The following is a 26,892-nucleotide window of genomic DNA, read 5'->3' as shown; positions in this document are numbered from 1 at the left end:
ATCTTAGATCAGTTTTTGAGGAGTTCCACAAGAGGGGTGTAACAAACCCGAGCTTGAACTCAACTTTCATTGCTTTAGTCCCAAAGAAGAAAGATGGTTCTCAACCAAAGGATTTTAGACCTATTACTCTGGTGACTAGCTTGTACAAAATCATTGCAAAGGTGTTGTCTCTCAGGATAAAGAAGGTGTTCCCCTCTATTATTGCACTCAACCAAGGTGCTTTTGTGGAGGGAAGACAGATCACCGATCAGATTCTCATTGCAAATGAGAGCTTGGAGAGCTTTAGGAAGTCAAAGAAGAAGGGAGTGGTTTGCAAATTGGATTTGGAGAAGGCTTATGACTTGGTTGATTGGTCTTTCTTGATGGAGGTGTTGAGGAGTTTTGGTTTTGGAGATAGGTGGTGTAAGTGGATCTGGGGCTGTGTTAGGACTTGTCATTATTCTATCCTGGTGAACGAGACTATGGTTGACTTCTTTCTTGCGTTGAGAGGTCTAAGACAAGGAGATCCTCTTTCCCCATTTCTTTTCACCCTGATTGTTGATGTGCTTGGGAGATTGATCCATAGACCAGACTCAAGGAATTTGATAAGAGGGTGGAGAGTAGGAAGGGAGGAGGTTCCCTTAACACTTCTACAATTTGCAGATGATACTATCCTTTTCTGTGAAGGAGGGAACTTCAATTGGATCCGGAATCTAAAGTTGACAATACAACTCTTTGAGCAGATATCTAACCTCAAGGTAAACTTTGATAAGAGTTGTGTGGCGGGAGTGAATGTGAACGAAAAGGACCTAAGGGAATTTGCAGGTGAGCTAGATTGTGCAATTTCGGACTAGCCCCTGACATATTTGGGCCTCCCTTTAGGAGATAATCCTAAGAGTGTTAGCTTTTGGGCTCCGGTAGTAGAGAGGTTTGAGAAGAGGCTGGCGGCCTGGAAGAGAAATTATCTTTCTATAAGGTGGGAGAGTCACTCTCATTAGGTCTACCCTAGCTAACCTACCTGTCTACTATCTGTCAGTGTTTAAGATCCCCTCAAAGGTTTCAAATCTTTTGGAAAAATTAATAAGGAACTTTCTCTGGGAGCCTGGAGAGGAGAAGAGAGATCATAGGGTGAGTTGGGAGGTGGTCACTAGGTGTAAAAAACTAGGAGGTCTTGGGATTGGTAATTTCAAGAAAAGGAATATGGCTCTACTGGGGAAGTGGTTGTGGAGGTTTTCATTGGAAAGGGATAAATTGTGGACTAAGATTGTGGCTAGCATTCATGGGCTGGAAGACAATGGCTGAGATTCTGGAATCTTGGCAAGGGCTTCATCTGCTTCTCCTTGGAAATCCATTCACAATCTGCTTCTAGTTTTCTCCCCTTGGATCAGGTATGGTCTAAACTCTGGTAACCGAATAAAATTCTAGGAACAACTTTGGGTCGGGGATTCTCCTCTGAAGGACCAGTTTCCTTCCTTGTATGCTCTATCAGACTTGAAAAATGAACCCATATCTTCTTTCTTGATCCCTTCAGCCTCCACTTCTGACTTTGGATGGAACCTTGGCCTACGTAGGGCAATTAAGGATACAGACATGGATAGCTTAGTAACTTTGCTAGCCTCCCTTGAGATTGTCTTCCTAAACCCTGCTAAGGAAGACACCAGATTTTGGACCCTTTCTAGCCCTGGTACCTTTTCTTGTTCTTCTTTCTTTGAAACCTTAACTCAGCCTCCTATCCCCTTTGGGTTGTCCTTTCCAGTTAAGGAAATTTGGAGCAGGCCTATTCCTCCTCGGGTTGGTTTTTTTTGTTGGGAAGTATCTATGGCTGTTCCGAAAATGGTTGGGATGCAGGGGTATCCATATGGGCAACTCTTGCAACACCTTGGAAGGCAATTCATGGCATTTTCCCACAGTTCCTACGCTTTGTAAGATATGATGCTTGCTCTGGGACTCGTGTTCTTTTTTGGGAAGACACTTGGGTGGGAAATTTGCCCCTTAAGGATTTGTTCCCTTCTCTCTTCTCTATTTCCCTTTATAAAAAAGAACCTGTGTCTTCCTTTCTTTTGTCCTCGTATACACCTTTGTCGACAAATTGGGACCTTGGCTTCCGTAGACGGTTGAGGGATGATGAATCCTTATCAGTTTCCGAGCTCTTATTGTTACTTGATTCTGTTTGCTTGGACCCACTCATTTCTGATAGGAGGCTTTGGACTTTGACTCCGAAAGGGTCGTTTACTTGTGCATCTTTCTTTGTTTCCCTTTGCTCCCAGTTCCTCTCCTCGGGCTTTCCCAGTTAAGGAAGTTTGGTCTAGGCCTATTCCCCCAAAAATAGTTGTGTTTTGTCGGGAAGTTTACTATGGTAAAATCAATACGATAAATAACTTGCAGAAGAAAAGACCTTTCTTGTGTTTATCCCCTAATTGGTGTGTTTTGTGCAAAGCGTAGAATGAGGATTGTTACCACTTATTTCTTATCCTTTTGCTGCAGCCATTTGGAATTGGATATTTGATTTGTTTGAGTGAAGCTGGAACTTGCCAACTGAGGTAAATTTGCTGTTTTCCGCATCTACCTTTGTGTGGACCACAAGAAGAGGGAGAATCATGTTGAAGTGTATAAGAGCAGCTCTCTTTTGGACTATTTGGGAAGAGAGAAATTCCAGAGTTTTTCAGGATAAGGAAAGAAGCATTCTTGAGGTCAAAGAGTGTATTGTTACAAAGTCTATTTTGTGGCTGAAATCCTTAAAGCTCTTTGAAGATTATTCCTTTGAGGATTTAATGAGGAATTGGTCTGCAGTTGCCCTCACTTCCTCTAGGAAGCCTAGAGTTCAAGTAACTTGGACTCCGCTGATGGAGGGTTTTGTTTAGCTGAACTTTGACGGAAGTAGTCAGGGTAACCCAAGACCGTCTGGGATTGGTGGTGTATTGAGAGGTGAGAACAACAACATCATTGCCTTTTTTGCGGAACTGGTGGGAATAGGAGACTCTGTGAGGGCTGAACTCCTAGCTGCGGCACAGGGGGTACAGATTGCTTATCAACTTGGAGTGCAAAACTTAATAATTGAAGGAGACTCCAAGGTGGTAGTAGGATGGTTGGCGGACCCGGGTACTGTCACTTGGAACTTTAAGGATATTTTAAAAAAAGTCAAATGGCTATTGAGGGGCATGACAATTAGATTTCAGTGGTTGGGTAGATCGGCTAATGCCTTGGATGATTATCATGCTAAACAAGGGGCTACTCGGGTTTCCTTGTATTGGGCTTCTCTGTAATTTTCTTTATCCTTTGTTATGTTCTTTAACTAAAGGGTTGATGGTTTCTTCCATCTCGTGCCTCTCCCTAAATTGTACTATATTTGGCTTTAATTTAATAAATCTGACAATTCACTGATAAAAAAAACGTTTTATATGTTTGATTTTATTTTTAAATTTTCATTTGAATACGCTTTACATGTTATGTATGTTTATGTATTTTAATTTTAGATAATAGATTTTTTAAAACATTTATTTTAAAACTTAAGTTTATTTTTTTATTAATATAATGTTTAGTATTTTTTGCATTTTTTTTTTGAATTTTCTGACATTTTTATGATTTTTTAGCTTTTTTTTTGTATTTTTGCACCTTGCTTCAAAAAGGTGTGTGCCTCACCTTGCGCCTTGCGCTTTTAAAACACTGGCTTTGTCCTACAAGGGCCCACTACTCCAGACTTGAAAAACAAATAATAAAGTAGCAGATTAGGCTTATATTAAAGATAAGTTTGGGTTACTATCATGTTTACTCTCTTTCCTTGTAAGAATAATTTCACATTATGAAGCTTGGCTAAGCAACTGAATTAAGAATAGTTGAAGGGGAACATGGGGAAGGAAATAAAAAATCATTTAAACACGTGAAAAAATGAAGTAAACAAAGTTAATTATTTTCACTGGCAAACTAGACATTTTCACAGAAATGTTGACTCATTCTGTTATTTGCAAAATGAATAGTAGCTTGACACTGCCTCTTGATCAGCTAAGATTGAGTCAAGAATTGTTGAAGGGAACATGGAGAAGGAAATAAAGAATCAATTGTGTATATGTAAAGATAAAGTGACTAGAGTGTAATTTCACTGGAAAACTAGACACTTTCACATATTTGTAGACATATTGTGTTATTTGCAAAATAAGATAGCAGCTCCACACCCCCTCTGCAGGACAAAGTACTAAGCAAAAACAAAACAAACTACAACCCGGTACATTATGTCTGCAGACAAAACAGAAAGGACAGACACTCATTTAAACTCCTTTTATAACTGACACCCATGTAAAAATACTTCCTGTAACACATCTCAAAATCTCATCCTCAAAGGGAGCATAATATTTTTATTGACCACCTATTGTTTTTATACAATGAGGGCATTTCAGTTCAAGTATCATAAAATTATATCAAATAAAGAATATTAAAATTAGCATTAAGCAGCATCAAGCTACCAAATATTTTTATTGGAGCAAAGAACCAATAATCAAGAAAAAAGGAAGAAGGCATGGTACCTGGGGTTGTGACAATGGAGATAATTTCCATTGACCCATTTGGCATCTGGAAACATCCGTTTCAACACTCCACCTGCAGTTTTCTTGCCATTTACTGGAAGGGTGGCTGCAACAAAAACGTACTGCTTACTGCGCTCATAAACTTTCCTAACCCTCCTCCAGTACTTTCCCCTAGTAGGCTCAGCTTCAATCTCCTCTTTAAGGTCTTCAACATCAACACCATTCAAAGGTTCATCCTCTTCATGGATGAAGTTGGATTGCAGTTCCTCATCTTCTGGCACAAAATTAAGAGGGTCCACTTGACTCTCAAGCAGAGAACCTTTCATCTGTGACAGTTGCTTTTCTTCAAAGCGGAACATGTTTATAAGACGAATAACTTGATTCTGGAAACTTCCACAGAGCAGCATATCTGCTTCATCAAACACCTGCAATTGAATAAGGATATAAGTTCATAAAATTAATATCAAACGCAATAGGCTTGCAATTATCTGGAAGCTACAGCAAGCAAGATAGAACAAGTCAAAATTACCACATATTTTACACTGCGTAAGAAATCAGAACGGCGGCGCCTTTCTGGGTCAATAGCATAAAGATAATTCAGAAGAGCAGCTGGTGTTGAAACAATAATATCTGGATGAGAAACTGGCCACCCCTGAAGCCAAAACTTCTAAATGTAAGAACAGTATTATCACAAAAGTGGATCTCCAAAATAAGCAGTGTGTCATTCTTTCCAATCTCAATTAAGAAAACACAAAATCCACCTAAAGAAAACAGAAGACCTAACAAACTGGGTGAAATGCTGCATCGTAAATGTTAAAAATAATAAGAAGAATAAAGAAATAAGATCTCTACCTGCTGCCCACAGACAGCTGCAACTTTCAGAAGTTGTTGACCATTATTATCACGTATGCAATTAGCCATTCGAACCACTTGTTCACATAACATCACGTTAGGGCAAAGAACGAGAGAAAGTTTGTGAGGCTGGGTCAATCCATGGTCGCCATCAGTAGCTGCAGAAGTATCAGATGTAACAGATAACTTATCCATTAGAGGGACCAGGTAGCCATGTGTTTTACCACTACCAGTCTCTGCTGCCATTACCACATCATTTCCCGATAGTATAGATGGTATACAAGCAGCCTGCAAAGGCCAACAGATAAATCTTATATGCTACAGTAGATAATCCACTGAATTCCATTGCATTTTGGACTGAAATTTCCATAGTGTTTAAATAATAATTTTTTTAGAACAGGTGAAGTGTTTAAAGAATAATTTTACTTCCAATATTAGATGCATTAAGCAACTTCCAGTAACAATAATGGAATTTAACGGAAAATCCAAGGTTTTTTTATCAATAGGGAAAATCCAAGTTACTTATTGTATCCCTTTTGGGGTTACAAGCTTCAGCTGTTTATTTGGCCTTGTTTGTTAGAAATGATTTTCGCGTATTATATGTGCCCTAAGAACTAACTTCTGTAAACGTTCTTTTAGAGGACGAAAAAAACTAACCCTAGGTAGTGGGGCCTAAAGGTGTATCGATTCGAAAAACGGGAAGTTAAATTACAGCACCTGCACCAGAGAGGGTCTGTCAAGGCCGACATTAGAGAGAGCTCGAGAGAGCTGGTCTGAGACACCGAGTGACCTCCAAGAGACACCTTCATCGGCGAAGAAGGTATCACTTCCCTTTCCATCTTCCAGAGTCGCGGCAGCGGTTCCAAAAGCCCTGGCTCTCATTCGATGTTTTAATGATTTCTTAAGCCAAAACGAGATTCCTACTGCATTGTATGAAGAACAAGGAGGAGAAGAAGATAGTGGAGATGAATGAAAAGTTTTTAAGTGTAAAAAGGAAAGTCGATAAGGCGACGAAGATAGCCTGCAATAATGGAGTATTGAAGCGTGAAGGAACATTATCAACCTTATCTCTTTACTCTTTAGTCTAGGCTGACGATGATGATAACAGTGATGGTGTTTTATTCTGCTTTGTTCTTACGAGGTAGAGAAGGTGCACTTTAAAATGGCGCAAAACCCTCTGAAAACCCCTGTTGCAGCGCAAGGTGGAATTACTGATACCTCCTCCAGTCCTCCTGCTCCGGGTGAAATGGCCCAGGGCAGTGGCGCCATGATCGTTTCCTAGATCGGACCGTCGTTATTTTTTCGGGTTGGATTCGGTTCGGGTTAACCTAGTATCTTCGTTTCATTTTACCAAGGGCCCGACAGATCAACAACGGGTTAAGAACATAACATTACATTTTTAAATGGGTGGAAAGAGAGGGAAAAAAAAGAAGTTACGTTTCTTTGTTGGGGGTTGGGAGTTGGGACGGATGAACCGAAGAACCAAGCGGCAGAGAAGTGGCGAGTAAAAGAAGTATACGTTTTTAATTAATTAACACCATGCACCGAAACCGTGAGAGTTGAAGAACACTAACAGAAGATGTCGGACATTTTCGGATCAGTTCGTCGTTCTTTTGTTCTCCGACGCAGCACTAGCAACAGCAGTAGTTCCATCAAAGATGAAGGTGGAGAAGGAGGGATTGTTGAAAAGATCGGGTCCTACCTTAGGAAATCAAGGGAGGAGATCATCTCCAAATTGCAGAAGCCTCCAATGTTAGCAATGGAGAATGAGCCTCCGATCCGATGGCGGAAGGGCGAACTAATCGGGTGTGGCGCTTATGGTCGAGTTTACATGGGGATGAATCTGGATTCTGGGGAGCTGCTCGCTGTGAAACAGGTATACTCCTTGAATGCCAGATGCCATCTTCTATCTATTTTTGCCTTCCAACACTGTTTTTCATCTTCTCCGTACTGCTAATTGTAGGTCTCCATTATCAAAAGAAATACTCCAAGGGAGAAAACCCAAGTAAGGAATGGATTCTACTCATCATCTCCGATGTTCCTTTTTCTAGTTTTATTGCTTACTTTGATTAGATAAACTTCTTAGTCTGTTACATATCTTATTTTATTTGCATTATTCTGTTAATCTTCGCTATGTAATCAATAAGGAAGATATTGTCTGTAAATTTCAGAGTTACAACTTACAAGCACATCCAGAGGATTGACCCCCACCCCCCACCCCCTCAATAAAATTAAATAAAACGCCTAGTGGAATTAGATGAAACTAATGATAATATTTTTATTCTCGTTGTCCTTGGTGTAGGCTCATATTTTGGAGCTGGAGGAAGAAGTTAAGCTTCTTAAGAACCTCTCCCATCCCAATATAGTTGTAAGTATTCCCTGTTACACTCTCGAATTAGACACTAAGTGCTACCATTATTTCTGATGAAAGTGTCATGGTAAACTATCTTATCCAACATTCCAATTACTCTTTTCATTTTATTGTTCTCCCAATTTTATTTGCAGAGGTATTTAGGAACCGCAAGAGAGGAAGAAAGCTTAAATATTTTCTTGGAATTTGTCCCTGGTGGTTCAATTTCCTCATTGCTTGGGAAATTTGGTTCATTTCCGGAGCCTGTAAGTTTTTTTTTGTTCTCTGCATTTCACAAAGAATGTTCAAGCTCATTTTGGCTTTTGCATATTTTCTTACTTGAAAAAGGTCATAAGGATGTATACGAAGCAGCTGTTGAAGGGGCTAGAATATCTCCATAGGAACGGAATCATACATAGGGACATAAAGGCATGTAAACTTTATCTCTATTATCCTATCCATATCTCCTGGTTATTTTCTCAACCTAATCAAGAAAGGCCATTCAAATTTGCAAATGTTAGGGTGCAAACATCCTTGTTGATAACAAAGGCTGCATCAAGCTTGCCGACTTCGGTGCATCCAAGAAAGTTGTTGAGCTGGTAATATATTGTACTATTATATATACTTTACTTCTAAAGCAATTTTATAATCCATGCTAGAGTATCAAATGCTTAAACAACTAATGGACCATGATAGGCAAATATGTTGAGCACCAAGTCAATGAAGGGCACTCCATATTGGATGGCTCCAGAAGTCATTCTCCAAACAGGGCATACCTTGTAAGAGACAAATTTTGCTTCTGACCTTCTATATGCTACACATGGATATAGTTATTTGTCAACTTTGAATTTCTTAAACACAGCAAGTTTTGGATTTTTAGCACAGTTGCATTATTTCAAATACAGTGCTTTTGTTTGATCCATGCTCTCAATGAACAAAAGAACGTAGGCACATATGCTATTTTCACAATACAAGTTATCCTGTTATCGAGTCCTACCTAATGGTGCATAGAATTATTCGTTAGATGTATAGGATAAGAATCATGTTTAAGCTTCATTACCAGATTATAAATTTTCCTTAACTGATCATTTGGTTTTGTACACATAATCCTGATGATCAATTAAAGAAGAGAGGTTGATCTCTTGGTTGTCATTGCTGAGGGAGAGTTTTGCCATATCTTCCTGGTTCCTGTCCATTTTAAACTCTGAGCCTTTTCTGGCATATCAACATGACCAAGAAGGTATATAGTTTTGATAGGCAAGGAATAAATTGTATGTAAATTATATACATATGGAAGGTCCAGACCTCCCATACAAAAAGATACCAAGGTCGAATCAGATATATATATATATATTGAAAAAGGTAACGTATAATTGTATTAAAGTCAAAAAAAAAGTATACAAGGTCCTCTGTAGAAAGAGTTTCTGTACATTACACACATCCATTAAAAGCTCCCAGAAAAATCTATTTTCAAGAAAAATGATGAATAATCATCTCCTCTAAAACAACTAAGAATAGATAACCTACTGCGTCATCCTACCAGGCCCTTTAAGACCTCTTAGTATGCTGTTCAACTACTGCTATTAGTGATTCTCTAAAAATGTTTGATCATGCCAATGGAGTAATTTGTCTGCCCACACCAACCTTTCACTTCACAAAGGTGGCCTGCTTTTAGGCAAAGTTATAATGAATAGTTGAACAGAATAAGCCTCACTGTTGTGCTTAGTTGAAAGAAAAGACAAGCTGGTCTCTACTGCCTAGTAGGGGATGCATAAAATTTGTCAAGTGTATATCTTGCTTTGCATTTACTGAGCAATTTCCTCTTATACTTATAAGCTAAAGTTAATCACTATCATGGCTTTGAACAGTGCACTTATGGACTTTAAGGACATCATTAATCAGTAAAAATCTGACATAGAATTGTAGTATTTTCTTTCATTACCAAATTATGCCACTGGAAACAGCAATGAAGTGATTTGGGTTTGCATTCCATTTTTGTAATCTGCCTCAAAGTGATGTTCTCGCAATAGTATCTTCTATTGCACAATGTCGAGTCAATAAACCATCAGAGAGAGTTAATGGAGAAATTGTGTGGTAGTCTGAAATTTGACATTAAGAAGTCTTTTGACACATTACAAAACAGCACATAATCTTGTTAATTAACACTTCAGTTAATTTGGAGATTATGAATTTACAAATTCTTCACTCAGCATGCTGTTTTTTTCAATAATTTGTTGCAACTTTATGGTATAGTTTTCCTTACATTAGTTATCAGATATCTCACTGTGATCTATTTTATTAATACTTGTAAATTCAGTGTACGGGTTCTTGGTGTACACAGGCCTCCTGTATTTTCTTCCTGCTCTTTAATACAAATCTATAATTTATCCTTAACAGATGAATAAAAGTTAACACTTGTTTTCACACTTTGATAAACTGCCTTGTGATTGTTCAGAGAGTTCCCATCCCACAGAATCCTTTTTTTCATTATTTTTCCTATGAAAATAATGCTTTCTTTCTCCATGTCTTTCTAGTTTATATCCTCACAATCATCTTTTTCTTAATGGATGAGAAAGGGATTATTCCTGATTATTCCTAAATATACATTTCTTTTAGCTCTGCTGATATATGGAGTGTCGGGTGCACTGTCATAGAAATGGCCACTGGAAAACCTCCCTGGAGTGAACAGTACCAGGAGGTAGGCATAAATATCATACTTAGCTTTCTCAGTTTACTGCATTTCCTTTGGTGCTAGCATGCTGTGGCAATTTTTACCTTTGTTTTTAAATTAACATATTAGAATTGCTTTCAGGTTGCTGCCCTTTTCCATGTTGGGATGACAAAGTCACATCCACCCATCCCTGAGCATCTCTCTTTGGAGGCAAAGGATTTTCTTTTGAAATGTTTGCAGAAGTACACGATTCATTTTCCCCTTTCCCCCCTTTTCTCTGCCAAAGCATTTTTTTCCTGGAGGATTGCTCCTAGTGTAGATCAGCATATATCAACCCTAAGACCAAAGATTAAGTTCAAATGTAATATGCACTCGAACAATTTATTTACTTTCTACCGCTGTCTTCTCTGCTATTGGCTTTGAATACCAACCTATACTTCTAAATTTCAACTCCATTTTGCCAAAGGAAGGACACATATCCAAGCCTACACCATATATGAGTTAGTTTTCTTTTTTCTTTATTCTCATCTTTCTCAGGGAAAAGGTTTCATACTTTATCTGCTGCAGCTTTTGTCTTGTGCTCATTTCCTGGTCACATGGTACTGACTAAATATGTTGACAGGGAACCCGAGTTGAGGCTGTCTGCATCAGACTTGCTGCAGGTGATTCTAAACTTTGGATTTCTTTTTTTTTCCCACCTTGAGTTATAACTGAACTTCACATATTTGCAAAGTTGAGATTTTTATGAATAACTAATTTTTGGTAACTGAATGCAGCATTCCTTCATTAGAGAGGAATACAGGGATTCTCATTCAATATATGTCTCACCTTCTAAGGTTAGTTAATATTTTTTGGTTATTTCCATTGTGTTTGGTTATCCATTCCATCTGTTTCTCTAACTCATACTGATAAACTGACAACCATCAGGAACACTCTCAAGCCTTGATTTTTTCATCAGCAGTAGATTCAAAGAACTTGTAAGCTATTACTATTCACTTAGTTCTTTCTCTCAGTTATTACATTTTGACAATTTCCTTAACCAAAATGGGCATCCTCTTGCAGAACTCCTGGTGTAGTGGCCAAACCTAGGGCAACCTACCAAGGTTTTAGGGCAGGATGCAACATCCATAACGTGAGATGCCCAACTTCAGAAGCAAATAAAGATGAAAAAATGTGTCAGACCAGTACAGACAATGGTTTCAAGGCAGAAAAAAAGTTGAGAACTGATTCTTCCTTAACGCAAGATTCCTTTTACAAGGTAACGCTTTATGTACCTCTCAGATCTAATGATGGCTTGGAAGAATATGGAGCATTATATGCTAATTCGTGGCAGATTTATCTATTTACTTTAGACTTTTTACTCCATGTCTGAGTCCTTCAAGGATTGGAAATGCAAGTCCAAAGAATCTTCTGAGCCAAGAGGACTGAACTTGGAAGACTGTTGTGGATCAGATTATAGTACAGTCAGCAGTTATGAAGCACATGCAAAAAGGGAGGATGGTATCATATTTCCTTTGCAGATGCCTTTACATGGTGGTGGTGATGATGATGATGATGACGACGATGAAGTAACAGCATCGAAAATCAGAGCATGTCTGGATGATATGGTTGGGAGTTCCTCTTTAACTAAGCTCTGACATTTCTTTATCTTTATATGAATGATGAGTTGAACATAGTATTGGACTTTCAATTTGATAACTGAAAATATCAGGAGCTTCTTAATTTATCTGCAACATATAAATAAGAATGATGCATCATCTGTATGATGTCAGGCTTTGGATCTGAAGAAGTTGCAGACACCTCTATATGAAGAATTCTACAACTTGGAGTCTGGATGTAAGCACATAGTGGCGAATGACAAAGATGATAGAGAAGGTTCTAGGATATCTTCCACACCACTGAGCAAGTTAGCAAGTGGAACACTGTCTTCACTGGCAGATGCTGAGAGAACTGGCAGCCTTGGTAGTTGTGGAACGTGCATCTCAAGCAACAGGAGCAGCACTACTGATCAAGTCTTGAGAGAAATTCCTCCATCTCAGCTTAATGAATGGGAAGGGACTCTTCTGGAATCTCAGCTAGAGCCAAACAGCCCAAGGTTTGTAAAAGATTCATTTTGTATTAACTTGCATTTTCTAGTCTAAATCATTTTGCCTTCTTACTTGAACCGAACATAATCTGTCACAGTGGCAGCTGCTCAGAGAGGCAGAGGAAGTGGAAAGAAGAGTTGGACCAAGAGCTAGAGAGACACCGTGGTCAGTGATGTCAATCTATCTTGAGAATGTTCTTCCACCTTCACGGAATTCATTCCTGTAATTCTATTTTGCAGGGATGATGCGTCAGGTGGGCCTTAGCAGGAAGTCATCTTCCTCAAGAGATAGAGGTTTGAAGCGTAGAAGAGACCGATCATGGGATGTATCTCCATCCAAATGAAATTGTACACTGTAATTTCCACATATAATAAACTCATTTTCCCTCTTTCCCCCTCTAATTGAAGTATTAGAGTATCTGATTCTTCCTACAACCTCTCAGCCATTTTGCTGTGCCTCAACAAGGGCATCACGGGGTTTCATGTACATTGCTGTTTTATTGCATGGCTGTAAATCTAAACTTGATTCTGTATCTGTTTGTACAATTGTATGTGGAGAAATTTTGTTCAAGTGATACTTCTTTGCCCCGTTGCATTAAAACAACAATGTCAAAATTGAGCAACAAATGTTCCATAACTCATGTTAGAACAAGACTGAGACTTGTGGCATGCTATACCATGGCAAGCCTCTAGGATCTTGTGGCTATGTTCCTCTATACCCTTGTTGCAGAACAATTCAGCAACCCCCAGTGGATTGTGAACACATCACTGCTTCAAATAAAATAAAATAAAAACAAGTGATGTGATGTGTTGAATTTATTACAAACTGTGTTTTCATTTCACCTTTCACTGAAGGTAATGCGAGCTCTATTTAGTCGATAGAGTAATTCTTTCTTGGATGGGGCATTTCCCCAGACACTTCTAAAAAAATTTAAGACATTCTTTTAACTACCCCAACTAAAATTAAGTTGAAGTCCAGCAACGAAGATAGAGTGTCGGAAGATACACTGAACATGGGAAGGAAAATGGTATTTTCTGAAAATACAGGACAAATTTGAAATCTAATGGAATCAATTCCAACCTCCAATAGTTGGGAAAAGGTTGTCTGAATTGAAATAAAATCTTAAGTTTGACATTTTCCGGAGACAAATAATTATTCCTTAAACTTGGAGAGATGTTCAAGCAGATCTTTCAGAAAGGAGGGGGATATTTGGCATTTAAATAGGGCTTGAAACTTCTTAACTTTCATTCATTTAAAACTGATTGTCAGGTTTTCTTGTTGGGATTGTTGTTCGGTAGTAGTTGACATCTGTTTAGACTTCAGGTATACAATTAGCAAGAGTATGAAGAACATGGTCTTCTCATATGAACACATAAAGACAAGTCATTAATTTGCTCTTATTGTTCAAGAAACAAAGCCTTGTCACAAGCACATATTTTGATTATCAAAGTGCTTAAAATAAAATCACCAGATATCATAAAGTACAAACAAGAAAACCACCATTAATTTCCAAGTTTTATTTGAGTAGAATAGATTATTAACTTAAGAATATCAATTTTGAAATTCAAACTGATGAGCACCTCCTTTGACTTTTTTTTATCCGATATTGAGATGTTCATGGAGAACACCCAAGGTGCTCTGCATTTTCTTTGGATCTGATCTTTGTATCACTGTACAATACTCACAGATCTTGAATTCTGCCCAACCCTAGTTTTATATCCAACAAATGAAATGACAAATGGGCAATTTGTATATATCTACTTAATTAGTCAACTATTTGAAGACGTTCTACGAGAGCCATGTCTATCCAGAACATGTCATACTCAAGCATCTCTGTGCATGACATTCGAAATGGGAGATTACATTTTACAGGTCTTGCTATCATTGCATGTTACACCCTACATGTGAAATAAAAAACAACCATGTTAGCCCTATATTTTTTCATAATGTTAATATCAGGGCACCAATCAAATGGTTTATCTTGTCAAGAGAGGCTGCATAAGATATCATGCTTTGAATTGCTCATTACAGAAATAGTTCACAAGAAATGACACAGATAAGCAAGGAAAAGGATCTTCAGGGATGAGTTAAAGATTACTATGGCTTTATACATGAATTTTGTGATCACGAATCTAGTATTTATTACAAAAGTTCTTCCAAGAATAAAAGGGGCCCATGACTTGAAACTTCCAGGTAGTGGTAAGTTTCAATACCAAGTTTATCAGTTAGAACACCAACACTCTGGTACTATAGTTATCCTACAGTCCATTTAAGGGTCCAGGACAAGAGTCTATTGGAAGTCATAGGATCCCAAACCTCCAGTGTCAACTAGGAGTTCATTACTTGAGCCATGCTGAGGGACTGTTCTCCTTCCCCAATTGAGAGCTGACAAAAACAAGTTATGCAGTTGGACCCTTTTGCTTGTCATGCCAACTGTCAGTATGATTTAGAAATTTGGACATTGTACAAGTGATTGTTAAGCTGATCCTAGGCAAATGTGAAATGACCTTTTCATTACATTGTCTCCAGGAAAGCTCCCATACGTTAACTCTTATGCTCATTCTCCATTATGCCAGGTTACTGTTAGCATAGTAGAGTATGTGCTCATAATCTACCATGTGAGCAGTGTCTTAAACAATTATTTCTATGTATTTAACTTGGTATAAGGAAAATTTCTCAACTGGTCTTATGCTTTATTTGTGTTAGAGTTAGCCGAATAAGGGTAGATTAGTCAACTCACCTTGGTTAAGTTATGAGCTTATGTGGCAGTCTTATTAGAGGTTCTCTGTCCCATACTTAAGTAGGGGCAGTTTAGTCCTTGTACATTTAATTAGAAGCCTAATCACTATTAAGAGGTCGACTGATAGGGTTTAGCTATAAGGTTCGACAGTTCTTTCATCTTCTTCTTCTCCTGTAGCTACAGTAGAAACATGGTATCAAAGCGTGACAACTTCAGTTCGTGACCTGTTTCAGTTCGTGACAACTTCAGTTCGTGCTTCAGTTCTCTCCTTTTCTTCTCTGGGCTGTCAATGGAGAAAAGTGGTTCGTCCCAAGCCTGAAACATCACAACTCTTCTTTTTTCTGGTGCACAGAACCTCCTTTCCTAAGAAAACAACTTCAGCAGTGAATGGTTGGCTGAAGCTCTCAAACGAAGGTTGGTTATCTCTCCTCTGTGTGCTGTTGGTATTTCTGGGTTGAAAATCTTCAAGAACTTGAGAGGACTGATCAGAACCTAGAGAACTAGGTTGGTTGTTGCCCTGGTTCTTGGAAAAATTCCAAGAACAGGCTGTGTTTACAGTGACCAAATGGTGTAAGGGCTGCTATTGTAGGTGGCCGAATGGTGCAAGGTGTAATGCAATGGTACTAGTTGAGTTTTTGTTGGTCTTGTGGTGCCCTCTTAAATGCGTTAAAGCAGGTCTGTATTGTGTGTGACAGCTATGGCTGTGTGGTGGTGCTTGTGATGCACAAACTCTGTTGAGTAGTTGTAAGAGAGCTTGCATGTGGTTAGTAAGTGCTGAATTAATGTTGGTGTAGTCTGTGTTTGTTTTTGTGAAATCAGTAGTGATGTGGATAAGACCAAAGGCGTGTGTATCTATCATTGTGTTTAGGGACTGCTGTAGGTTCTGGAACATCAAACTCTTGACAGCAGCACTTAGTTGGTGATTGGGAATTCAGATTAGAGGCAGCATTGAAAGAGTATCATGGCAGCAATGGGAGATGGCTGTAGTGATCAGAAACCTAGTGTGGTGGTTTCCTCTGACTATCTAGGTGTACAGATGACCTCAATTAAACTGAATGGTGAGAACTATGTTCTATGGGCCAAGTCGGTGGAAGTTTTTCTCAAGGCAAAGAGAAAAGTGAAGCATGTGAAAGAAGATAAACCACCGGCTGACTCTCTAGAGTTTGATGATTGGGAACAGGAGGATGCTCAAATCATGACATGGCTATGGAACAGTATGGAACCCAAAATAAGTGCCAACTTCATGTTCTTAGATACAGCTAAGGACATATGGGAACATGCCAAGAAGCTATATTCTGGGCAAGATAATACTACAAGGGTATATCAGCTCTATCAGGAGTACTTTGGTCTGCAACAAGGAAATAAAACCCTAGAAGAGTACTATGCCAGTATGAAGAACCTCAGAAATGAACTCAATGTCTATCATCCTCTCACTCCAGATGTTAAGGTTCAGCAACAACAGAGGGAACAACTAGATGTCACAAGGTTCTTAGTGGGGTTGAAATCAGAGTATGAACCAGTTAGGGCCCAAATATTGGGGGGCTCTACCCTTCTTACACTTGAGGAAGTGTTTGCTCGGCTTCGCAGGATTTCTTTGGGATAGACAGAGAATCCCACACAGTCTGATAGATCAGCTTTTGTGACAGCCAGAGGAGGTGGACGTGGTACGAAAGGGGGAGGATATGCCTCCCGAGGAGGTCGTGGTGGTTCCATATTTGGCCGTGGTGGTGGTCGTGACTCAGGGGGAGGCCGTGGCAAAGAAAAAGGCAGCTCTACAAGGAAGTGTACCCACTGTGGCAGGGAAGGACATTCCGTAAATTTCTGTTATGATCTTCATGGCCGCCCTCCCTCTAAATGGGCCAATCATGCTGTTGCTGGTGGGGTTGATGTCAGTGATAATCAACAGGCAGACCTAACTCCTTCCACATCTACATCTGTTTCCGGAAGGGAGATGGTGAGTGTACCGCGTGATGAGTATGAGCGGTTCCTTCAGTCCACTTCACAGCACACTACTGCTACTCTTGCCCACTCAGGTATAGCTTGCCTGTCATCTAAAACCTCTCCTTGGATTATTGACTCTGGAGCCTCTGATCACATGACCGAGACTCCAGGTGTGTTCTCTTCTCTCTCTAAAACTTCCACATCTCAAACTGTTACCCTTGCCAATGGTTCCTCCTCTCCCATCTGTGGTGTTGGCAATGTTGACATGGCTTCTCTTTCTTTATCATTTGTTCTATATGTCCCTAAGTTTCCATTCAATCTTATGTCTGTTAGTAAATTAACCAAGACTCTTAACTGCTCTGTTACTTTTTTCCCTTCCTCTTGTGTTTTTCAAGATCTCAGGACGGGGAAGAAGATTGGTGGGGGGCATGAAGCTGATGGATTGTATTACCTTGACAGTGGTGGATCGTCAGTTGCACTTCAGACTTCACTCACTCCTCTACAGTGGCGTTGTCGAATGGGACATCCTTCTCTCAAGGCACTCAAGATACTAGTTCCGTCTTGAGTCATTTGTCAGTGTTACAGTGTGAGTCGTGTCAGTTTGGGAAACATCGTCGTGTTTCCTTTAGTCCTAGAGTTGAAAGTCGTATGTTGAGTCCTTTTGCTTTGGTTCATTCAGATGTTTGGGGCCCGATCAAAATAGAGTCTTATAATGGTTACAAGTATTTTGCCACTTTTATTGATGATTGTTCAAGAATGACATGGATTTATTTAATGAAAAAAATTATTTTCCATTTTTCAAAAATTCCATGCTGAAATACGTACACAATTTGGTGTTCCAATCAAAGTTCTTCGTTCAGATAATGGTCGTGAATATTTTCTAACTTCCTTTCAGCAGTATTTAGAACAGCATGGCATCATTCATCAAACTTCTTGTGCATCCACTCCTCAACAAAATGGGGTGGTTGAACGGAAGAACTGTCATCTCCTTGAAACAGCTCGGTCTATTCTTCATCATATGAGTGTTCCTAAACGGTTTTGGAGTGATGCTGTACTTATTGCGTGTTTCCTCATTAATCGGATGCCCTCCTTTATTCTTCATGGTTGGTCTCCCTTCTCTACCTTGTTCCCCACCTTGTCTCCATTTCCATTGACACCTCGTATCTTTGGTTGTGTGTGCTTTGTTCACAATCTGAGTCCTGGAATAGACAAGTTGGATGCACGCTCCATTAAGTGTGTCTTTCTTGGCTACTCTCGGACTCAAAAAGGGTACAAGTGTTACAATCCCATTACTTGGAAGTGCTATGTCAGTCCTGATGTCACCTTTTTTGAGTTTGTTCCCTTCTTCTCAGGAACTGAAGCATCTTCGTCTCCACCTTTACTTCCTCTTCCTCTTCCGATCAGTGATCCCGTTCCGGGTGTTCCTGTTGGAGTTGACTCGTCACCTCATCCAGTGCAGATCCCTACTGAACGACCACCAATTCGGCAAGTGTATACACGTCGAACGACACCGGCCCCTCCTCCAGCTTCTACCTTGTCCGCGGATCCTGTCGTTGCTCCTGTTGCTGGACCTTCAGGACTTGACCTACCCATTGCCTTACGGAAAGGTAAACGTAGTTCTACTCTCCATCCCATTTCCAATTTTATTTCAGTATCTCGCCTTTCCACCTCACATCGCCAATTTGTTTCACTATTGTCATCTATTTCCATACCTAACAATGTCCAAGAGGCTCTTAGTTCACCTGGGTGGAGGCAGGCAATGGAGGAGGAACTCTCTGCTCTTCAGCATACTCACACGTGGGAGCTCACTACTCTTCCTCCTAGTAAGCATGTTGTGGGTTGTAAATGGGTGTATATTGTTAAATACTTGCCAGATGGTAGTGTGGAGGGTCTAAAAGCCAGACTTGTTGCTAAAGGGTATTCACAGTTGTATGGAGTGGACTATATGGAGACCTTCTCTCCAGTGGCTAAGATTAGCTCTGTCCGTGTGTTAATTTCCCTGGCAGTTATGTATGTTTGGCCCTTATTTCAACTTGACATAAAAAATGCCTTCCTTCATGGTGACCTTATAGAGGAGGTATATATGGAGCAACCACCTGGGTTTGTTGCTCAGGGGGAGGCTGGTAAGGTGTGCAGACTGAAAAAGGCAATTTATGGGTTGAAACAATCGCCTTGTGCTTGGTTCGGGAAGTTTAGTGAAGTGGTGAAGAATTTTGGAATGAAACAATGCCAGGTTGATCACTCAGTGTTCAGCTATGACTCAGAAGCTAGAAAGATTTTATTAGTGGTCTATGTGGATGATATTGTCATAACTGGCAGTGACAAATTGGGGATCGACAAACTCAAGGTCTTTCTGCAAAATCATTTTCAAACAAAAGACCTTGGGACATTGAAGTATTTCTTGGGTATAGAAGTTGCTAGATCAACACAAGGTGTAAACCTGTGCCAAAGAAAATATGTTATCGATCTATTGGATGAAACAGGACTGTTAGGTGCAAAACTGGTTGAGACTCCTATGGAACCAAATGTTAAGTTGAGCAGTGATATAGGGGAAATATTTGATGATCCTGGAAGGTATAGACGACTAGTGGGGAAGCTGAACTATTTGACTATCACGAGACCAGACATCTCCTTTGCAGTCAATGTGGTGAGCCAATTTATGCAGAACCCTCGTATATCTCACTGGGATGCAGTTCTTAGAATTGTAAGATATTTGAAGGGAGCTCCGGGCTGTGAGCTATTGTATAAACCAGGAGGAAAACTTGAAGTAGTTGGGTACACGGATGCAGATTGGGCGGGCTCTGTGTCTGATAGAAGATCTACTACAGGTTACTGCACATTTCTTGGAGGAAATCTTGTGACGTGGAAGAGTAAAAAGCAGACGGTTGTGGCTAGAAGCAGTGCTGAAGCCGAGTACAAAGCCATGGCACACACTACATGTGAATTAGTGTGGTTGAGGAATCTCCTACAAGAAATCAGATTCCACATGGATAAACCTATGAAGTTGTACTGTGACAATCAAGCTGCGCTCCATATCTCATCCAACCCTGTTTTTCATGAGAGAACAAAGCACATAGAGATTGATTGCCACTTTGTGAGGGAGAAGGTTCTTACTGAAGAGATAAACACAGAACATGTAAGCTCAGGTGATCAGTGGGCAGATTTGTTTACAAAAGCCTTAAGCTCAGGGAGAGTGAACTATATATGTAACAAGCTGGGATTATATGACATATATTCTCCAGCTTGAGGGGGAGTGTTAGAGTTAGCCGAATAAGGGTAGATTAGTCAACTCACCTTGATTAAGTTATGAGCTTATGTGGCAGTCTTATTAGAGGTTCTCTATCCCATACTTAAGTAGGGGCAGTTTAGTCCTTGTACATTTAATTAGAAGCCTAATCACTATTAAGAGGTCGACTGATAGGGTTTAGCTATAAGGTTCGACAGTTCTTTCATCTTCTTCTTCTCTTCTTCTTCTTCTTCTCCTTCTCTTTCTTCTTCTCCTTACTGGTTCGGACTACTGTAGCTACAGTAGAAACAATTTGGAATAGCTGCTCCAATCACTATGGTATTAAAATAGACTCCAAAGTTTGGTCTAATTTATAGTATTCTTGTTGCTGAGTCCAAAGACCCAATGTTTCTATAGCGCAGGTTATCTGGTTTACTAATGTGGATTAGTTGGCATGTTCTATAACATGTTTTACATCAATGAATCTAAAATATGTATCAGCATTCAATTGTTTCCTTTCTAGTCCTGACTTTATGCATATCTCTAGAGACTTGTATTTTGTAATAAATAAATAACTTGATATTCTTCACCTGGTATCTTTGTTACGTATCCATATTACAAAATAGTGCATCAACAAAATAGTGACTGTAAGTTGTTTGATTTCTACCTTTTGTGTAGTGATACCTAAAATATGATGCTTGGTTAAACGCAGAAATGCAATTCAAGCACATTTATACATAAAATCTTCGGTCATTATATAATCATCTAGCCTAAATATTGCATACCTTGTTTTCCTTTCGTGCCTTCAAAATTTCTTCTAAAGCAGGCCGGCCTACAAACCAAGATGCTCATTGACATGAGAATCCATATAGGTTAGAGAAAGTGGTAAGTAATTGCAACATACATTGACTTTGAAAATCAAAATGGACGAGAAAAAGATTTACCACATGCTAGTGAACATATATCCTCATATATGGTTTGTAGATGTAGTATAGAAGGTGCATGGTTGGCTTAAGAATAATCAGGATCCTTTTCGTTACGTACCTTAGTAAAAAGTAAATATACTACAATTTACAAGGAAAATTATCTGAATGCAGAAAAATAAAAATTTAGACGTAAAAACATCATCGGTAGAAATATGATGCAATAATATGTTTCTTGCATGCATTTTTACTTATAAATGGCATCTTTTTATTTGGTTAAATCAGCTATGACAATTAGACCTTCCTAAATGAGAAGTCGAATCATTAATACTTAAAATCACATTAAAGGCCAAATTCTACAGATCAAATTGCATAATAGAATGCTTGAGAGTTGGTTTGTCGGTTTCATCATTTTCACTTATATACTGCTATTTCATTAAGAAAAAGGAAAAAAAGTGATATTCTGATTTATAAGCATACAAAACTCCAGGTTATAGGGAAATCTTCTACATTGGACCTCTTTTTTTTGAAAAAGAAGAAGAAGAAAAGGAACTTTCGTTTCAAAAGAAAAGGGGAAGGATGCAAATACACTGAACCCCAGGCCTTAAATAGAATTTATTCTTCAGTTTGATAGCCGCTGCAGGAGCCTCTCTGGCATCCTGGGTGCCACTGGTATTGGGGGTTTAATTCTCAAATACGATGATGATGATGATATGCTATGGGCTTTTAGTGGGCCAATGGAGAGGCTGATGCATCTGATGCTGAAGTTAGAGCTCTGTTAGTGGGCCCAAGGGTCTCTAAGTCCTTCCATAAGACATCGTTTCTGTTAAAGGAGACTCTAGAAATGCTATTGGGTGGGTGAATATTGCTGAGAATGGTTCCTTGGAGGTTTGCACATTTTCTTAATTAAATTAGAGAGATATCTGCGTCTTTGAATTGTGTTTTTCAGATGGACTCCAAGGGAACTGAATTATATGGATGATGATTTAGCTAAATCAGGTGTGAGAAGGAACTCTTTTGTATAGTGGAAATACTCTGCCTATATAAAACTCTTGGCTGGTTCCAGGATTTGTTTCTTTGTCCTGATAGTAATGTAAGACTTGACATTTATGCAAAGATATGTGAAATTACAACTTAAGCATTTTTCTCTAGAATGAAACACTGGACTCACCTGTAATTTGTAGACGATATTTTGCCCAAATTCCATAAATTGCATTTGCTAGGGTTGCAATCTGTGCATGATTGCTTTTTTTATTAACTATACAATACAAACAAGAACTATAACAATTTCCAGTTAAGACGAGTTACACATGGAGAAGAAAATACTGGAAGCACATTATTATTTGTTATGTTATCAGAAATGAAAGGACTTACAGGCTTGTATTTTGTGATTGCATAAACCCATCCAAGGCCAATTTCTTCATACAACCTTCTGAAAGCCTACAATACTTCTGATTAGGATAGAATCTTTATGCAATTTAGAAGGCAAGACAAAGTTGGAAGCCTATCATCAACCAAATGCAGACTGATCAACTTGAATTCAGATTATATTTTATATTTTGACAATGAGATTGTGCACAAAAAACTGCAGTTATCTTTTGCACATCCATTTGGTGAAGCTGAGGATTACCCGATGCAGGAGTTAGACCATGTCACTCATAAGGCAATAATGATTGAATACTTTATTTCATTTTTTTCTTTATTTTACATTTTCTATTCCTTGATTTATCTTTTAATTTTAGCATTTGTCTGCCTTTACAAGTCCTTACCTTGATATCATTTTGACACCTTAAAGAAGATTTAGGAACATGTGATGAATATAATACTAGACATGCTTTGAAATTCATGGTCTAGTAAAATCTTTGTTTATCTTGCTCCTGATTCATATAGGGCTTAATTTTGTTTTCTGATCAGACTCCTTGTACAGTCTTAAGGGTATTTGGAACGAACAAAAATTCAAGGTTTTAAATAGAACTTAAAAAAGGCCATTACCCAATGTTGGCTCCAGCTATTTGGGGTCTTGGGAGGTGTGGACTGGATACGGATATAAGAGGGCATGTTTTAAATAGAAGTCGCATCTTCTAATTGGATATGGTACATTGTAGTATAACAGGAGTACCTTAATTAAGAGAAGGCATGCACAGTACTTGGGTGGAAACGTGACAAAATTAAAAAAGAAAAACAGACGAGAATTAGCAATAGCTTTACACAGGACCTAGATTAGTAAGAAAGGTAAAAGTCATAGAAACAACTAAAATTACTAAGTTTTAAGAGAGCCATACTTCAACGTCTGTAACCACAGTTCCATCTGCCATGATTGCATGGATTCTCCCCATCACCTATAAATAAAATATAAAAAGATGGTCATGTTAGCAAAATATTTGAGTAATTTCACTTCCCTGAGCTTATGTCAAGAATGTCTTCACAGCATACAGTTTCGTAGTTGAGGCCTTGGTTCTCTTCCGGAGAGTAATCATCTGAACTTATGTCCACAAACTTGATAGCACCATACAGTTTATTCCTCTCTCTAAGCATGTTGACCTGTAAATACAGAAAATTCAATCATTTCATGAAAAGTTACTAAAATAAATCCAACCGTCAATATTAAAAAAAACAAATCAAAGATGCAGAACAGACCTCGCGCATGCAAAGCGGGCAATCTCCATCATAAAGCATTTTAATCTTCCAATTTTGAGATGACTGATTATCATCCTCTGTCGCAGAAGCCTTTGGTTCCGTTGCAACCTCTCGTATTGCATGAACCCGGTACTTGACAGCTGAAATTAGTCCTATGGCGTTGTGAAAACCGATGAATTGAGAGGAATGTGTGGATGAATTTCTATACAAAAATAATAGAACAGAGAAAGTGAGAACAAATTACCAATTTGTTTTCGGGAAGATGGAATTCTACGAAAGGAGGGAGCAACAGATGCAGGGTTGATTCTGAGTTGACGAGGAAGTGAAAGAAGAGCGGTTCTCCTTTCCCTTCCAACGAAAGTAGCAGCTCTCAATGCCATCACTTACGGCTTCTGTGCTCGCAGTTGAACCCAACGAAGTTAGTTGATCACAAAATATTTATTTATTTATTTATTGTGCATAAGAAAAGCTTAAAGCTTCAGCATAGGCGTGGCTGGACCACCTTCACCCAATTGTGTGTAGGCTTTGTGCACCAAATTTATGGCCTTCTCTTGACGGATTTGCTGGTCGGGTCGTTCTGTAAATTAGTCCAAACGACGTAGGATCATCTTGAGTTATTGACGTGGCATGATAGCTGTGGATAGAAGAACTCCACGTGTTCTTCTCATCAACCTCTATTAAAAGAGTCCAGATATGTGGTTTTTTTATGATATGCTATAAATTAGGAGACCGGATCTGCTCCTCACACCAATCTCGTAGGCACATCCCACCATGCATTGGGAACATCTCCCGTATAAGCATCAGTATTCATGGGAGATGTTTTCAATGCATTGTGAGATGTGCCTCTAATGCCGGTGTGAGGAGCAGATTCCAAGTCATAAATTGGTTGATCTAACAAACTGTGTAACACCAATGTGTTAGGACTTGCGTAAAGATCAAGATTCATGCAAAAAAAGGCATGTACTGGTGATGAAGTGGTAGAACGGGAACGGTTTATTTTTCATTACCGGTGAAAATGGTCTCCCGTGCATGATGGCTTTTTAGACGGAGATCTATGACACTTTCAATTATATGCTATTTTAAATAAATTTCATCTGTCATGAAGTTTGATATACTTAGATGCTCAACAAGTTGTTCAAGCTCTACAATAGAAAACTCCCCTACCCTTGTCCTGCCAATGGCTTTTATCTAGGATTAGTTCTCTTGTTTCAAAGTATAGACATGTGCCTTTTGTATATGTAAATAGAAAATATAATAGTCCAGCCCACAAGGTATCCCAATTAGCGAAACTCCATTATTTATCTTCTTTTAGTTTAAATGACTATCAGGAAGGGGTACCTAGAGTGGAAGACTTTGTTTTGTCATCTTTAGTTTAATATAATGACCGGTGATCTTTCATTCCCCTTCATTTGGTGGTTTTTGTTTGTTGTGCCATTCTTTACCTGATATAGAAATTTCTTCATAAAAAGCTAAGTATCATTTTAGTCTCTATTATGTGAGGGATATCAAGAAAATTGGAAAGAAGTCAGCATTGCAATTCTTTTTCATCATCCTATTTTGCTATTTATGTGAGTGAATGTTGAGGGTGAGTGGTGAAGGGGTGAGCATAGGTTGGTTTAGTTCGATTCCATGGCAGAACCTATAACTTACCTTATAGGGGGTCGATTCCAGGTTTTTGGGATGAAGGTCAGTTCCAAGGCCACTCTGGCCTTGATGGTTTCAAGGTCGATTCTAGGGTCTACTGGTGGAATATGTTCTTTCTTTACTCTCCCCCTTAAAAAAATGAAGCATGTCTTTTAAAATCTTGATTTACAATAATGATAATATATAATTTAAAACTTATATTATATTTATTGATTAAGTTGAGTAATTTAATATGTAGATTATCATAATATATTAATATATGTTTCAAAATGTGCAGTGGGCTGTGAAACCAATGATAATGCCCCATGCCAATGATAAATTACATAGGTCCAATAGTGAAAGGTTGAATGGTTGTAGGCCCCATATATTTTAGGACTGGTGTGGACGTTATTATTGGCCACAACCTACTTAATAGCTATTGCATTCAGCTAAATCTGTCTACTAATGTGTCATGCACATTAATATATATATATATATATATATATATATATATATATATATATATTTATTTATTTAAAAAAGGCAAAGCTGTTTTTCCAAACAACAACTTTTTGGAATCTTTTAACTCTTATATATTTTATTGCAAATGGAAGTTAGGGGTTGTATCACTAGTCAATGCCTATTTGTTTCCTCGTAACTCTTATATAAGATGAATCTTTTAACTTTAAGAGAAAATTGGTTGTTCGTTTCTTTTCATCTCTTAAAGTGTAACCATACAACTTTTTGTTTTTCAATGATACTCCCAAAAAGACAAACAAAAACTCTCATATATGGGATTGAAATAGATATTTGGTAATTTTTAGAATTCAAAATTTAGAACAACATTCTATGCATTCAAAGTTCAGAAGAAAAAAAAATTCACCAATGCCAATATACCTCATAATGTAATTGTTACACTTTCAGATGTCAGATTTCAGAGCAAATGAATAAGCCCTCATTATCTGAAAGCCCAAACTGGCAAACCCAAGTAATGGGTTAACAAATCACTCCTCATGCAAACCTCAATCCATGAAAATTGTGCACAGGAACATCTTCACATGAATGACACCATAAAGTATGGAAGATGCTCCCAATGCACAGTTGAAGATGATGTGAGGTTAGTGTGATGAGCACTATGGGAAGAGCATAAAATCCTCCCCTGAAGTTTCTAACAATCATAAAAACCTTTCTTTTAGTTTCACTTTAACAAAAACCTCCATTGAACTTTCAAAAAATTCGACAAAAACATCCCTTCTGTCACTAATTTAGATGGAAAAATTGGACGGATGATCAATTTTTCTAAATACCCATTTTATCCTTTTATAAATTAGTTTACATACATTTTT

At 38.5% G+C, this 26,892-nt stretch overlaps 2 protein-coding genes across 4 annotated transcripts in view; one reads left to right on the top strand and one right to left on the bottom strand.

Annotated features, from left to right (window-relative positions):
• Positions 1-24,429, bottom strand: part of EMB3108 (DEA(D/H)-box RNA helicase family protein) — a 37,329-nt gene extending 12,900 nt beyond the window's left edge. Inside the window, exons 1-10 of one of the 3 annotated variants that reach the window (XM_019199539.2) lie at positions 24,168-24,429; positions 23,924-24,075; positions 23,720-23,827; positions 23,569-23,625; positions 22,661-22,726; positions 22,458-22,518; positions 21,149-21,195; positions 5,349-5,636; positions 5,026-5,148; positions 4,497-4,921 (exon numbers count right to left, since the gene is read on the bottom strand). In XM_019199539.2, the coding sequence (XP_019055084.1) occupies positions 4,497-4,921; positions 5,026-5,148; positions 5,349-5,636; positions 21,149-21,195; positions 22,458-22,518; positions 22,661-22,726; positions 23,569-23,625; positions 23,720-23,827; positions 23,924-24,075; positions 24,168-24,303 (1,463 nt within the window). In that variant the 5' untranslated portion in view covers positions 24,304-24,429. Of the gene's footprint in view, positions 1-4,496; positions 4,922-5,025; positions 5,149-5,348; positions 5,637-6,065; positions 6,543-21,148; positions 21,196-22,457; positions 22,519-22,660; positions 22,727-23,568; positions 23,626-23,719; positions 23,828-23,923; positions 24,076-24,167 lie in introns of those variants that run through there. The other 2 variants (XM_019199540.2, XM_010273736.3) reach the window with 2 other exon arrangements.
• On the top strand, positions 6,759-13,030 carry LOC104607944 (mitogen-activated protein kinase kinase kinase NPK1-like). The gene is made up of 17 exons (XM_010273737.3): positions 6,759-7,224; positions 7,312-7,353; positions 7,651-7,716; positions 7,854-7,964; positions 8,047-8,127; positions 8,220-8,297; positions 8,395-8,477; positions 10,315-10,396; positions 10,511-10,611; positions 10,992-11,031; positions 11,146-11,205; positions 11,297-11,346; positions 11,432-11,627; positions 11,722-11,976; positions 12,142-12,464; positions 12,554-12,621; positions 12,696-13,030. Exons 1-17 carry the CDS (start codon positions 6,928-6,930, stop codon positions 12,797-12,799), a joined length of 2,037 nt encoding a protein of 678 aa, XP_010272039.1. The 5' UTR covers positions 6,759-6,927; the 3' UTR covers positions 12,800-13,030.
• Positions 24,430-26,892: the final 2,463 nt, after the last annotated feature.

The sequence above is a fragment of the Nelumbo nucifera genome, chromosome 4 (assembly GCF_055504915.1).
Source record: "Nelumbo nucifera cultivar China Antique chromosome 4, China Antique-T2T, whole genome shotgun sequence".
Lineage (NCBI taxonomy): Eukaryota > Viridiplantae > Streptophyta > Magnoliopsida > Proteales > Nelumbonaceae > Nelumbo > Nelumbo nucifera.
This window is presented reverse-complemented; position numbering and strand designations above follow the sequence as displayed.

Excerpts from the sequence above, each read along its gene's own strand:
- LOC104607944 (XM_010273737.3), top strand. The coding sequence starts at position 6,928 with ATGTCGGACATTTTCGGATCAGTTCGTCGTTCTTTTGTTCTCCGACGC. Across the intron at positions 8,478-10,314 it reads CTCCAAACAGGGCATACCTT|CTCTGCTGATATATGGAGTG; the intron begins GTAAGAGACAAA and ends CATTTCTTTTAG. Across the intron at positions 12,465-12,553 it reads CTAGAGCCAAACAGCCCAAG|TGGCAGCTGCTCAGAGAGGC; the intron begins GTTTGTAAAAGA and ends AATCTGTCACAG.